Source organism: Tamandua tetradactyla, chromosome 24 (assembly GCF_023851605.1).
Source record: "Tamandua tetradactyla isolate mTamTet1 chromosome 24, mTamTet1.pri, whole genome shotgun sequence".
Taxonomy (NCBI): Eukaryota; Metazoa; Chordata; class Mammalia; order Pilosa; family Myrmecophagidae; genus Tamandua; species Tamandua tetradactyla.
The window spans coordinates 14022461-14037708 of NC_135350.1; the positions used below are offsets into that span (position 1 = coordinate 14022461).

Below are 15248 nucleotides of genomic sequence, written 5' to 3' on the forward strand. Positions count from 1 at the left end.
CAGTTTCAGATGCTAATTAAAAGCTTGGCTCCAAATTTAATTTCTTCATGGACAGGTGGTTTAAGAGTACTTGTCTCGTTGGCATAATAGGCCAAGTTAATAGTGCTGTCTACTGAGTAGGTAAAAGTCTTAGTACAATTGAGGCGTCTATCGTGGTTGTATGAGGGAAAAGCTAGCTAGTCCCTGTTTCTTCCCTCCCCGGAGACTTCCTGGGGTGCCTCAGGCAGACATCAGACCTTCAGGGAACACTGCTATGGTGCTCTGCCTCTGGAGAAGCAGTCTGCCAAGGTCCAGACTCTATCTTCTGCGATTGTCCTGTAAACCCACAACTTCTCTAATAAAGAAAAAAAAAAAAGGAGACTAAGGAAATTATGGCTTTTAAAATATGATAACCTCAGGTTTTCAGTTTAAAAAGTAAATGAAGGGAAATGCAATTTTATTCCAAAGTTAGCATGAAAGAGTGGCTTCTGTACAACATGACAGCACAGCCTGGCCAAGCACACAATATCCAGCCTCCTTTTATGCAGCGATGAGGAATGAGAGAATTGTTCTCTATCAGCTGTTTTCGATTAGGCCAGCCAAACTGTCAATACTCTGTTCTGGACTTCAAATGCACTCATGAAACCAAGCTTAAAATTCTGTGGGGTCCCCTTGGCTTGGAACTGCTAGGTTTGTGTGGCATAAGCCCTTAGACCAACACGTTACTGCAAATACAGGTAATTGTGAGCATTCAAATGAGTAGTCAGGAGTCCCAAGTCCAATAAGTTAACTGATCTTATTGGTTCTACTCCAGAAGAGGTCTTCTGAAACTTGAACATCTCTAAATCCTGCCTGCCACAATCTTTTTTCCTTTTTTTTTTTTTACATGGGCAGGCACCGGGAATCGAACCCGGGTCCTCGGGCATGGCAGGCAAGCACTCTTACCTGCCGAGCCACCATGGCCCGCGCTCTGCCACAATCTTAATTCAGACTTTCACCATTTCTCTCCTGGACCAAAGCAACAACTTCCAAAGAAGCTTCCCAAGCTCTCCAGTTCTGGAGTTCTGCAGACACACTGGATCTCTGCAGTCCACTATTAAGCTGATGGCAATATTGGGTCCAGACACCTAGGCAGGGTTAACTAACCCCCCCTAATCTCCCTTTCTTGCTGCTACCCACCCCCTTTCCCTAATCTACATATGCTATCACCACCCTGAACTCTCTTGCTTTTCTCTACTAGCACAGTTTCCCATCACACTTATGCATGCTCTTCCCTTCAGACTGAACTGCTTCCCCCCACGTAGTTTTCTTATCTCTGGCCAATTTTCAAGAGCCAATTCCTATATCATCTTTTCAACTCCAGCTCTCCTATTTTCTTTCTTCTCTATACTCCCACAATACAACATCTCTTCCACTGATTGCAATTTTATTTTCGTGTCCCTCTCCAGACTCTGAGTACATTGCCTGGCTGAGCTCAGGCCGTAAATGTTTAGAGGATGAAACCTGCTCGTCCTCATAATTCTATGGTAGTGAAAAGCATAATCAAAAAAAGTTTTCTTATATTTCAATAACGAAAGTATGTCTGGAATTAAATTGAACTTATCTATAGTTTTCTGGGATAGAAATCAGAACCCCATTCTTATGCCAGCAGATCTGGCTGTCAAGAATTTCCAAGATATGCTTCTTTTTCATGTTTTCGACCTCTGGCAGAAATTAATTCTGATTTCATGATGGTCATCTTTAAAAAATGATTACTCCTTACCTTCTGCCAGTTCAAAGTAGGCAAAAGTTACAATTATAGTGATGAAAATCCTTTATCGAGGAACCCAGCTCCTATGAATGTATCTGTCTTTTCCAGCAATATTTCAATTACTTTCATGGACTTTGAAATCCAGTATTTTCCTGAATCTCATTCATTGTGCCTGTCTTTGCTTTTAGTTTGGTCTTATCATTTAATTGAAATAGACGATAATGTATGGGGAAACTGCTAAACACTTATTTAGCATTTGGGCAGAAATAGATTTGTGGAGGTTGAAATCGATACAAGTGAAGGTCTACATTATAAGCTTGCTACTATAAATTCTGAATCGGAAGTTGTTCTAGTTTGCTAGCTGCCAGAATGCAATATACCAGAAACGGAACAGCTTTTTAGAAAGGGGGAATTTAGTAAGTTACATGTTTACAGTTCTAAAGCCGGGAAAATGTCCCAATGAAAGCAAGATTATAGAAATGTCCAATCTAAGGTATCCAGGAAAAGATACCTTGATTCAAGAAGACCAATGAAGTTCAGGGTTTCTCTCTCAAGTGGAAAGACACATGGCAAACACAGTCAGGGTTTCTCTCTCATCTGGAAAGGCACATGGTGAACGTGACAACATCTGCTGGTTTTCTCTCCAGGCCTCTTGTTTCGTGCCTGGGAAGCATTCTTCATCTCTAAAGTCGCTGGTTAGTGAGCTCTGTGCTACGTGGTCCTGCAGTGTTCTGAAGCTTTCTCCAAAATGCTTCCTCTTTTAAAGGGTTCTTGTAACATTAAGACCCACCTGGACACGTCTCCACCTAGTCAGGCTCAATACCCACACTTGATTGAGTCACATCTCCATGGAGATAATCTAATTAAATTTCCAACATACAGTACTGAATAGGGATTAGAAGAAACAGCTGCCTCTACAAAATGGGATTAGGATTAAAACATGGCTTTTCTAGGGTGCATGCATCCTTTCAAACCAGCACAGAAGCTATTTGATAAGGGGCTAGTTTGAAATTTGCCACTGAAATTCATAAATAGAGAGTTTGCTAGTAAGTTAATAATACAAATTATTCTCTAAAAGAAATGTTCCATCAGCTAAATAATGTCACTAATAAAAATCTTATTGCCTTTAAGTATCTTATGGGTACCTATAATTACATAAACTAATAGAAGAATGATTGCAAATATTGTTATTTTTTATTAAAGTTTTTTTTTTTAAAAAAAAGATCTGCTTCCAAGACAATGGATCAGGCCAGAAGAACAGGAATATTAGATTGTTAGCTTCGTGTCATTGGAAGCAACAAATGTTATTGGGTTTAAAATGATCTCTAATTCAAATATGTGTTAATTCGTATTGTTGTCCATCCATCAGTTTATACTAGTGAGGGTTTTTGTTTTGTTTTGCTTTGTGCTTTTTACCCTAAAGGGAAAAAATAAAAACCCTATCTTGAAGGATAACCTAGTTTTATTTTTAAAGGTTGATAATCAAAGAATCCTTTCTTTCATTTGCAATGTTTTGACTTAGAAAAGAACTGTGGCTCCCAAACTTTGAAATACCATTGTGTTTACTAAGGTAGCTCAATTTCTCTTCAAATTCAGCCTGTATTTCCAGGGATGAAGGTCCGATTCAGAAAGAAGAGTGGTATTTCAGACAGAGCAGAAGAAAACACCTGCCATTAATCCGGATAGCACAAGTGGGGTTTGGAGTGTCCAGAGGGGCTGCCACAGCTGTGAATGGTGGTTGACCTCTGCCTCAGTTCTGTCTTGAGCTGGCAGGTGCCAGGAGCCATTCTGTCTGCTCAGAAACACCCCTTTTTGAAACCACATTATTTGTTGTTCAATTGTGATACAGATTTCATGTGTTCATGAATTAAGCGTCTTACTTGTGGTGAGCTGACATGTGTGGCAATGACATTAGTGACTCAACATTGAGAAAAAGACAGTTCCCATTTTAGACACTGCAAAATCATTTCAGAGAAGCTTTGACTTCAAACATATCTTATAACCTAACAAAATGCCTTCAGAGGATTGGTACAAGTAGAGAGTTGGCTCCTGAAATCTCACCAGCAAAGCAAACAAAGCTTTAAAGAGGAGAATCTTTTTTAGGGGGCAGCGGGGGAGGCTGCATAGGGGTCCACAGTAACAGCCGGCCTTAAAGTAGCTGGATTTTCTGTGAGTCATTTTCGTAGTGCTAGTTTGTGGAAAGTGTTTGTCATTATTACACTGGACTGTTAACTTTTCCAGGAAAGGGCCCTTGTCTTTCTAAATCAGTTTCCCCCCACCCCATACCCTCTTCTATATTGGTAAACTATAGGTATTTAACAAATGTACATACAACTCAAAACAGAGTCAAATAACATGCTACTTAAATCAAGACTAGAACCTCCTTTGTATTTCTTAGACCTAATGGTAAGCATCATTGCGTTATTCTTTTTTTAAGGTTTCTTCCCCACCACGCCAACCCCCAAAATCCTACTTATATACTGAGAATTTTGGCGTGTTAAAATGACTAAAGAGATTCCTTAAACAATTTTACAGAGGAAGGCGCAGAGACTGCATGTTACTTACTATTTGTTTTACTGAAAACATGAATCAAATCATTAATGAAAAACTTTTACTGAAAACATCATGAAAAATGATCTTCTTAGGTTCCATATTTTTATTGGCAAAATTACTATGGGGTAACAAAAAAAAAGAGTTCCGTCTATTTGATTCCATTATCTTAGTCTTCTAGACCTCTTCCTGTTCTTCAAATACTCTTTCTCTCATTTTGAATGTGAGATCTTGGGGACATTTTCCATGACCCTGCGGGAAGTACAATTGGGAGACATTTGGGGAGGCACCAGTTGAAGACAGAACCAGTTACCTGGGCACCATCCTGTCTGAGGATCTAGTTCTAGAGCTGTATCCCAACACTCAGTGTTCCAAACCACTGTATTTAAAGTCACACACACTATAGTAAAGTCCTGGCTCACTCACTTCAAAGAGGCTTGACCAAGCTTTGAGTAGTCCTTGACTTTTATTTTTAGTATCTACGGAGGGGAGATCATTATGTTATCCTTACTGGACTGTGGTAAATTACATGCAATAACAGGTGCAAGTTATTTGTTGATGGTGAACAAATACATATACAAAATATGACACATGTTGTTATTATTATATTACTATTATTAATTATCTTATAGCCTCATAGTTGTTATCAGAAATGCCACAACTGAAAGAGGGAATGTAGTACAGTTCTTCTGTTGCTGACACTTAACAGAAGAAGGTATTTCCATAGGCAGAGCCTTCCTATGTTCCCACCTGCAGTGAGGCGCAGGGACCTAAGAAGAGGGTACTTTACTTCGCTGCAACCTTGACTTTACTTCCTGTCTAGACTTGTCTCTGTGTCTTGGCCTCATAAGGATGGAGGCAAGAAATTATAGGCAACTCTGAAATGCCCCAGTTCTTCAGGTGGGCTGAACACTGAAACATGACTTCATCTCTAAGAACTAGAAAAGGCAGCATTATTGATGCCTCTAAAATGATTATTTCCTGTAAGCATTGTTTTCAAAGTTAAGACAATTACATTTTGACTCAAGAATAGACCAACTGCCCAATGGAACAAAACAGAAATTCCTAAAAAGATGCATATATATGGTCACCTGATTTCTAACAAAGAGAAACACTAAAGTATGAAGGAAAAACACCATTTCAGATAAATGGTGTTTGGTTAATTTGATATCCAGATGGGAATAAAACATCTTGACTTTGGCCTCAAGTAATACACAAAATCAATTCTAGATGATTCCAGATCTAAATATGAAAGCTTTTTGAATAGCCATTGAACAACATCTTCAAAATCTTGGAGGACGCAAAGATTTCTTAAGTGGTACACCAAAATAGTTAACTGTAAAGAGAAAATGGATAATATTAATATAAGTTTTGGACTTACTGGTTTTAAAGATGATTCAAAGTTTTCACCATTAAAAGAGTGAAAGGGCAGTCTACTGAATAGGAGAAGATATGTGTAATAGATATCATTGACAAGATACTCATACCCAATTTATATAAAGAACTCCAAACTATTATCTATACCAACTTATACTACTAGATATAATATATAAAGAACTCATACAAATCAATAGGACAATTCTAGAAAAAAAGCATAAGGTATGAATAGACTCTTCATGAAAAAGAATATCAAAATGGCCAAGGTATTCAACTTAATTAATCATTAAGTAAATATAAATTAAAATCACAATACGAAACTACTACACACCCACTAGAATATATAAAATGAAAAAGGTGGTAAATGCCAAGTGTTGTTAATGATATGGGGGAAATCAAATCTTCATACTCTGCTGACAGGAGAGAAAATTGTTGCAACTACTTTGGAAAACCATTTGGCAGTTTCTACTAAAACTAAACGTGCAGCCTACAATTCCATTAGTATTACGTAACAAAAATGCATTCAATTTTTCAGCAAAATATATAGTAGAATGTTTATAGTGGTACTATTTGTAGCAGCCGTAAACTAAAAATTCCTGGAAATCAATGGCCATCAATAGGATAAATAATTAAACAACGAAATGTTATAAAGTAATAAGATTGAAAAATTTATAAGTACATGTAAAACTATGGATGAATTTCATGCATATTGAGCAATTAAAGGCAGACCCATAACATATGATCCTATCTATCTGAAGTATAAGTATAGAAAAACGAATCTATGCCATCAGAGGTCAGAATAGTGGTTACTCATGGCAGAGTTAGTAACAATAAAATGCCACAAAAGGATCTTTTGGGTTACTGGCAAAGTTCTATTCCCTGAGCTGGGTGCTACTTGCCTAGGTATGTTAAGTTTATGAAACTAAATATTCAGCATATTATATACTTATGACATTCTTTTCTGTGGTTGTATATATTAAATTGTTTTCACATTCTAACCATATTTACAATTATAATTTAGAACCCAAATTTCCCTGAGAAACCTCACTGACAGACATATTTCTGTGCTCTTTACATGTATCTTGCAACACTAGGTGATCTATTCAAGCTACAATAATTTCTTAATGAATTTTTTTTCTCTTTTTTCAGGGCCCACCTGGTCCAAAGGGTGACAAGGTAAGAAAATATGTAGCAGAAATAAATTAAATTAATGGATATCCATTTTGGCATGAACACACTATGTTATATTTTGATGTTTTTAGTGACCTTCATATATAGATTTTTTGCTAAGCTCTCATCTCATCTTCCTACATTGCAGGGAGAACAAGGTGATCAGGGCCCTCGGGTAAGTTGTACCCCTCCTAGCCTGGGCAGAAAATTAGTTTTCAGCTCCAAATTTATTGAATGAAAGTACCCCAGCTTTGTAACTGCCTTTGTGTTGCATGGTTTAGTAATGGCTGTCGAAAATCCTTAACACTTATAAATGAAAAATCTATATTAATAATTACTGCATATATCTTGTTGCATTTTCTTAACTTGATGCTTATAAGCAGAACAGTTTTCAATAATTAGCCTTACTGACTAAAGGTCAGAATCTCTTCTAAAATTCAACAACAACCACCTTTTCAATGGCTATTGAGTCCTACAGAGCTGCATGCATTGTTTTGTAATATAGAGGCTTCATGGCCCATTCAATAGAATTTGGCCTTTTTCTGCAGTTAAATTTTATGTGCTATTGCATAAATATATTTTATTACAGAGGATGTAAATATTAATGCAATTTATATTTCTTATTGTTCATCATAGGTTTGAATTTCATAATTCTTATAGAATTTAAGTAGATAAAAGGTGTTGCAGAGTTTAGCATTCTATGGAGGAGGGACGTTCTATTATTCTTCTCAAATGTAGTTCTTTTAACCATTATAATACATGGTGAATGCTCAGTTGTTACCTTGGTAGTGCCAAGTCCTCTGCTTCACATCTGTGCCTTATTACCCAAATGTTCAGACATACTGTTCCAATGATGTAGTGGCTCCGTTCAGACATACCTCTCAATTTTCTCATGTCACTATGCACAAAAACGAGTATTTGGTTGAAGAGAGTCATTTTTTTTTTTACAGTTGAAAAGCACATTCAAAGCTTTCACATTGCAAACCAAAATTACTTAGCTCTTTTTGTAAAATGCACTGTGCTTAGTTAATTATTGAATTCACGTACACTGCAGTAGAGACTTTATTGTAAAAGGTATAGTTGATGCAAATTTGTAAGGCTTGCCGTCTTATCTCCTCCTGTTTCTCAAATTAGATAAAACTTATGCTATGATTTACTTTCCCTTCTATTCTTCAGCCATTTCTTAATGTAGAAATCATCAGTATGCCTCAGAGCATTTTATTTCTCGTGCCAGTTATTCGAACTGATGACTGACTTGAAGCTAAAAGTTCATCATAATGGTCAAGGAAATTATACATGCTATCCACTGTCATGGACATAACTGGGACAAAACTCTTATAATCATAAATGGTTAGAATATAGCCCCTTGCTCTTTACCTAGTGACTCTTTCACATGGCATGTCTCCATGTATTGAGTATCATTTCTTTCTACACATGTATCAGAATCACTCAACTTGCCCTTTGCAAGTAAGAGGGAACTTGTTTCCATTTTGAGAAATCTTCTTTTGGCGAAAGAAATTAAAGGGTGGTTCACAGCTTAGCTGTCATCAGTATGCATGCAGTCATCATTTTTAAAGGTGTGTTGGCTTTCATCATTCCAACGAGTGATGATTGATTATAAAGCTAGGCCACATTTTCTGGGTGAAACCTGAAACCCTGTGAAGTTCACCTGGTTTCATGTTGCGTTACAAGCTGAGGCTTAGACCTGGTTGCTTGAAAGTTTGGCCAGAGTTCATGAACTGCTTTGACAAATGCAGACTGCCTTTCCTACAGATTTCAGCCAGTTTTCACACTGAATGGGGCCAAGTTTCACTCGATCCAAGGGCCAGTTAGAATTTCAGGTGGAAAGTGGCAACATTGGATCCCATTTCCCACTGGATTTCGTTTTGTATTGGGGAATTTGGATTGACTTCATAATGCAGGGAGAATCTTTATGGGAGAGGATCTAAGTGTCCTGGGAAGATTATGTGAAAGAGAATGAGAATCTACTGAATTGGCTGTCTTTTCTTGGAGCCCTAGTTTAGAGACAAGTCAGGTCACATTAAGTGCTCTTAGAATTTTTTTTTACATGGGCAGGCACCGGGAATCGAACCCGGGTCCTCTGGCATCGCAGGCAAGCATTCCTGCCTGCTGAGCCACCATGGCCCGCCCTCGTAGAATTTTATAAACATTACTTTCCAGTAAGATAGTATTAGGTTATTAGGTAATAATTATAAAATTTATTACCTCAAGATATTAGAAAGAAATATTTGTATTTCCCGAAAAAATAAAAAATAAGCTAGAATTGGAAAAGTCTTCAATTTAATGGAAATTAATTTTATCCGCATCCACTACTCAGGCACAGCATCCCAGTAGGTGCTTACCGAAGATTCTCTTTTTTAAAATATGGATCTTTACATTTGAATTTTCATCCTATCATCATTGATTCTTAATTCCACTTTTTACCAATTCTTTCAAGTGATTTCTTTCTTTCCTTAAATAAATTAACAATGTAACCCTCTAAACACCATCACTTCAATTCTTTGTTAGGTGGCTTTCCCTTATGGAATCTCTACTGTTTTCTATGAATATGATGTCCTTTTTTCTCCCTGGCTCCTAAGTGTCAAACAAGAATATGTTAAGCCATAGTATATGAAGCAAAGCAGGAAGAACTTGAAGATAAATCGAAATTAAGAACGTGAAACTATTTCAACGCGCTTGAACATTTAGTCAGCAATATATATATCGAACATCTACCATGTGCAAGATACTGTTAATATTATAAAGACCATAAATTTGTCCTTTTCTCTCTATCTCTTGTGCCACTGCCAAATTCAAGCTACTGTCATCTCACGTTCTTGATTACTGCAATACCCTCCCAATTAATCTCTGCTTCCACTCTTGACCCTGTATAATCCATTCTCTACACAGCAGCCAGAGAGATCATTTTATGTTATAAATTAGATCGTATTACTCCCATGTTTAAAGCCTTAGAATGAAATTCAAACTGCTTTCCTTGGCCTCCAGGGGATTTTTATGATCTGGCCCTTCCCCACCCCGTAACCTCATCTCACAGTAATCTTCCCCTCCGCCCACAGCACTCCATGTGTTCTTCAAACTCCAGGACTTGGGTTCTTATCATTGAGATTTCTTCTCGAATCTCACCTCTTCCAGGAGTACTTCCCTAACGACTCAGACTAAATCTGAAATTATCCTGTTTTGCTTGTTTACTTGTTGACCATCTGTGAACAAAACATATACTCACCTTAGAACATCACCTTCATGAGAGCAAGGACTTAGGTACTTCCTCCACCTAGAATAGTAAGAACTTGATAAATATTTGTTGAATGTATGAATGTAACATTATTACATCATTACTGCTCTCAGGGAGCTGTAGTAATAGCAATAGATAATCTCATGGGTGCCTGACTAAGAACACTATGGGATTGTGTGTTTATGCCTTAAAAAGCTATGCCTAGAAGATGTTAGAAAAGTGAACATTCTTCCATTTTAAGTGATCAGAAGAGACTGGGGAAGAGGCAACACTTGAGGATTTAACAAATGAGTAAATTTTGGAAAATAAAGTGAAAAAGGGAAATGATATAAGCAATTTTTACAGGTAAGAAGTGGCAGAATTTATTAAAGAACCATAATATTCCATTTGCTGAGAGACTAAGTTAAATATGGAAACTTGTCTCAAAAAAAGTTGGTTGAAGTTGAGTAAGAATAGGTTATCAGAAAGAAAAAATAGGAAAGGAGATGTGAGATGATTATCCACGTGGGCTAGAGTCAGGCAGGGCAGGAATTAAAGTCCATGCTATCACTTTCTATTGTTGCTATAAGGATAAAATAAAATTATATATGAAAAAAAACAAGAAAATATAGGAAATGTTTTGGGCAGGCCACAGTGGCTCAGCAGGCAAAATTCTCACCTGCCATGCCAGAGACCCGGATTTGATTCCTGGTGCCTGCCCATGCAAAAAATATATAATAATAATAATAATAATAATAATAATATATATATATATATATATATGAAAAATCCGTAGTAAGCATTCAACAAAATCATAGCTATATTTTTCTACCTATTCTCAAGTGAGACGCTGGGATTAAGTAATTTGCCCAAGCTCACAGAACCTCTATGTGATAAAAATAGATATAACCCAGGTTTTTCGCCTCAGCTTTTTGTTGTTTCTGTGGCATAGACTGACTCCCTATCAATAAGGTAGTTGTTATAAATGTCAGTATAAAATGATAGGGATTCCAGAAATATCTATGGTTAAAATAATGTGACAATAATAACAATAAATAAATTACATTGAGTGCTTACTGTAAATTTTCCACATTTTCAGAGCAGCACAATACCCTGATAAAAATTATTAAACACTAAAATGGCTGTGCTTACTTTTAAAGCTATGGTTTTTTTTTTAAAGCTAATGTGTCAAACAATCTATAAAGACATACCTTATTTCAACACCCCTGTATAATAGTTACTTCTACTATTCCTGTTGAATAAATGAGAAAATCAAGACATAAAAAGTTTAAATATTCTGTTCAAGGTCACAGAGCCAAGCAGTGTCAGAACCAGGATTTAAACCCAGGTACTTACAGATTTCCTTTCCCACATATTATCTTATGGACCCCATCTAAGGGTTATGAATGCCCGGGTACCTTGTTATAATAAAGTTTTACTTCTTAACTCATTGGCACCAATTTAAACATGGTATAATTTCAAAATCCTGGTGAATGTACTATCAGTGATATTTTTCTTCAGCATAACCAGATGAAGTCTGTGTCTGTTTTCTGCTGTTCATAATGCTGATTACATGTTCTATAAGGTATTCTGTTGTTTCTGCTTTTATTCTGAGTCTCTCATTGCAAAAGATTGAATTACATTCCTTGAGCAGTAACAGAACCTGAATGTCAAGCGTAAAAGACTTTTAAGGCGTCCCCATGTCATCTCATCTGAACCCATCGTCACCATTTTTGGGTGCGTGTGCCCAGTTCATAAGGGCCTTTGCCCTCATCACAAACTGCGGCCCTGGGAGTCACAACTGTACCCAGAGCTTCATTGTTTTGACTCATATTTCTTTTCCCTATCTTGGTGACTTAAAACAATAGCTTTAAAAAAAAAAAACATAGCTTTAAAAGTAAGCACAGCCATTTTAGTGTTTAATAATTTTTATCAGGGTAGTGTGCCATTCTGAAAATGTGGCAAATTTACTAAACAAACCCAAACATCACGAAGGTATCTTCTGACGATGTATCAATCTTCTAATCAGTTGGTTGCCATCTCTTTGCCAAATAACATAGATCCCTGATAAATTAAAGATTTAGTGGTCGTTGGTCTCATCATCAGCCAACAGCTGGTTTTAAATGATCCTTGGGTTCTCACAGTTTCAATAAACCACCCAGGAGCTCTGCTTAACTATTTTCCAAAAAATTCTTTTCTCCTCACAGTGTGTTCAAGTAAATTTCATAACAGCTGGGACTGGGCAAAACCGATAGCATCTTAAAAACATCTTCAGCAGGGCAGATTACATTCTAGAAAAGGAAAGCATTTAGAAGTTTATTTTATTATGTTAACCTTTGTTGACTTGAGTGACTAAACAGATTCTTTGGCTCTGCTAAAACATTTAGGCCTGGATATTAATTTGATTTTCTTATTTACTTAACCCTTGCCTCTCTCTTTAGCCTTAATGAATACACTACTCATTTGGTACTGAATATAATGCCTGTGAAAAAGGACTAGATGTAACACAATGGAAAGAAAGAAATTGTGAAAAATGGTTTTAATGCCTTCCAGATTCAGGATAAGTTGGCATGGAAACAGAAAGCTCATTAAAATTTGCAAATGTTCTTGTTATATCTTATAATCAGAGATCCCTTTTGAATGTTCTTTGTCATATTTCAAATCATTTAGAGTAGCCTTTTTGAATTGAGCCCAGGAACATTTATAAATTTGTCCTAATGTAGGCCAATTTTAAAAATGTATTTTTGCAATCAGTTGTTGTTGATGTGTAGACAATATTTTGCCTTGGAATTCAGTCTTGTAGATTGTATGTCACAATTTACAATTTGATGATTGGTCTCATCAAATGAGAAAAAGAAGAGGTATTAGGAAAGACTAAGGAATAATGACTATTTTCTATCACTTTGCATCTTGTAAGTTTTTCCTGTGATATAAAATGCTATATAAGTAAATCTATCTCTGTAAAATAAATATAATAACCCAGTTGTGTAAGCTTGTATGCAAAATATTTGGAAGTAAGAGGAACATATTGCATTACCTTTATATCAAAACAACAACACACAGCAGAAAGCTTCAGAATTGAGTCCTTAACTGGAAATTCTATTAATGACCCTGGGTATATTAAAATAAAACCGAGATCCAAACCTAAGCACATTCTCTGATAGGGAATTCTGAAGAATGATCCCATTTACGCAACCACCGGATTTCCTCTTAGTCTTTTGAATGCAGTGACCTTCATATTCAAATAATTATCTCATTCCATTTCATGAAGAAAAGGAAAAGTTTCATTTGTCCACACTTTTGTGCTCATTGCTTAAATTAACTGTAACATTCTCTTCTTTTTACTTTCTCATGATTTATATTTCTGAACCTATACCTTATAATCTTCTAAGACTACTGTACACTATATCACATTTTTTCTTGAAATTAAGTGAAATGAAAGATTTTAGATGGAAAAGAATATTTATGGAGTGGGCCACAGTGACTCAGTGGCAGAGTTCTCACCTGCCATGCCAGAGACCCAGGTTCAATTCCCTGTACCTGCCCCCCCCCCAAAAATTACGTATATATATTTAATATTGTACTATTTTTCTTTTGATTGAGGTCTTACAAGTGTTGTTTTGTTTTCTGTAAAATATTCTGTAAAATATTGGTTAAATAATTCCTTGATGAGAAAAATATTAATGATTCTTTCGCAAACACAAAACTATACGGACGAATTTATTCTCTTTGTTTCATATTTAAACAAGTTGATTTTCACTGGATTTCAGGAACAAGTTTCTGAGATTTGTTCATTTATATTTCATGGAGTTATGATTTCCATTAATGCCTACAACTAAATTGTATCATAAAATATTGAGGAAATGGTAGACTTGTAGTTGGTTTCTTTCTTTATTGTGTAAGGAAAGGAAGTAAGCCTTTTAGTAATTACATTAAAATCTGCTTTTTAAATGGGCAAAAAGTTCAACTTATACTGCAATTGATAGTATCAATGAATAATAAGTATCTGCAAATAGGAACTCCAGTAATTTATAAGCAATTTAATTAACGAAATCTAGCATGTTTAGCATCATCCCTTCCATCACTCCCAAATGCATAATTTTTTTTCTTTTTTTTTCCAAATGCATAATTTTAATTACAACTGAAAATGTTGGAAGTGAATAAACCAAACAAAAACAAGAAATGCATGAACAAGCAGATATTAGTGGTGCATCAGGATTTGCAGAAGGGAGTAGAAAGCAAGGCTATATTTTTTATTCTTCCCTTCAGAATGGGTGAAATAATGGCTTTTGCATTGATAGATCATGTTCAGGGAGAACAGTTCCTGTAGGTCAGAATAAGATAGGTCTCTGGAAAGACATTTAATGCCAGACAGTAGCATCCTTTCATAAGCATACCTGCACTAATGTGTCCAGCAGCTCCCTATAGCAGACACAGCCTGTAAATCACATGGGACAAACAGGACAGGCTTTGTAGGAAAAGGATGTCAGTTGCAAAGTTAAACTTCAAATGCAATCCTGTAGTCACTTTGGGGGCAATCAGGAGGTTTAGATTTTCATCTCTTAGAAGTCAATTGAAATTTGTTTGAAAAATGTTGATATTCAGAGAAAACCTTACTGACCACTAGTGGTTTTTTTATTAGCACAAGTGAAACTTTGAATAATTTAATACATACACGCATTAACACATACATAATAATATAATGCTCTTATAGTCCCACATACCAAGAAAATTTCTGAGCATACTTATCTTGTTTTATTAGTGTATGAATTTAAAAGAAATCTGTTGATAAAGGCATCTTAGTGATGGAAAAGGTGGTTTCAAAACCCACCTTTGTTTCCAAAATATCATAGAATTGGTAAGAGGACACTCTTTCCAGGACAGTTGCTAAAGTAAGCCACAGGGCTGAAGGAATTCATTAAAATTAAGAATTAAGATAGATCAATAATGGGGAATGAGCAGGAGGAGAGGAAAATTGGCAAGGCAGTGTCAGTGCTGTTTGAAGCCCATGTGATATGATGTGGTGTGAGCTGGCAGGAACTGCTGTAACCCGAGGAAGTGCAAGGGAGCTCACAGCTGGCAATTTCTATCCCATGTACCATGTCCTCAGAGGACCATGTCAACCTGAACATTCAAAGTTTATTGGCAGGTGTGAAAGAAAAGACTAAGGGAGACATCACTAAGTTTTTA

General features: G+C 36.2%; 1 protein-coding gene across 1 annotated transcript in view; it reads left to right on the forward strand.

Moving 5' to 3' along the window:
* COL25A1 (collagen type XXV alpha 1 chain) overlaps positions 1-15248 on the forward strand; it is a 486980-nt gene that overhangs the window by 340407 nt on the left and 131325 nt on the right. Inside the window, 2 exon segments of the mRNA XM_077143256.1 lie at positions 6806-6832; positions 6975-7001. Coding sequence (XP_076999371.1) covers positions 6806-6832; positions 6975-7001 — 54 coding nt within the window.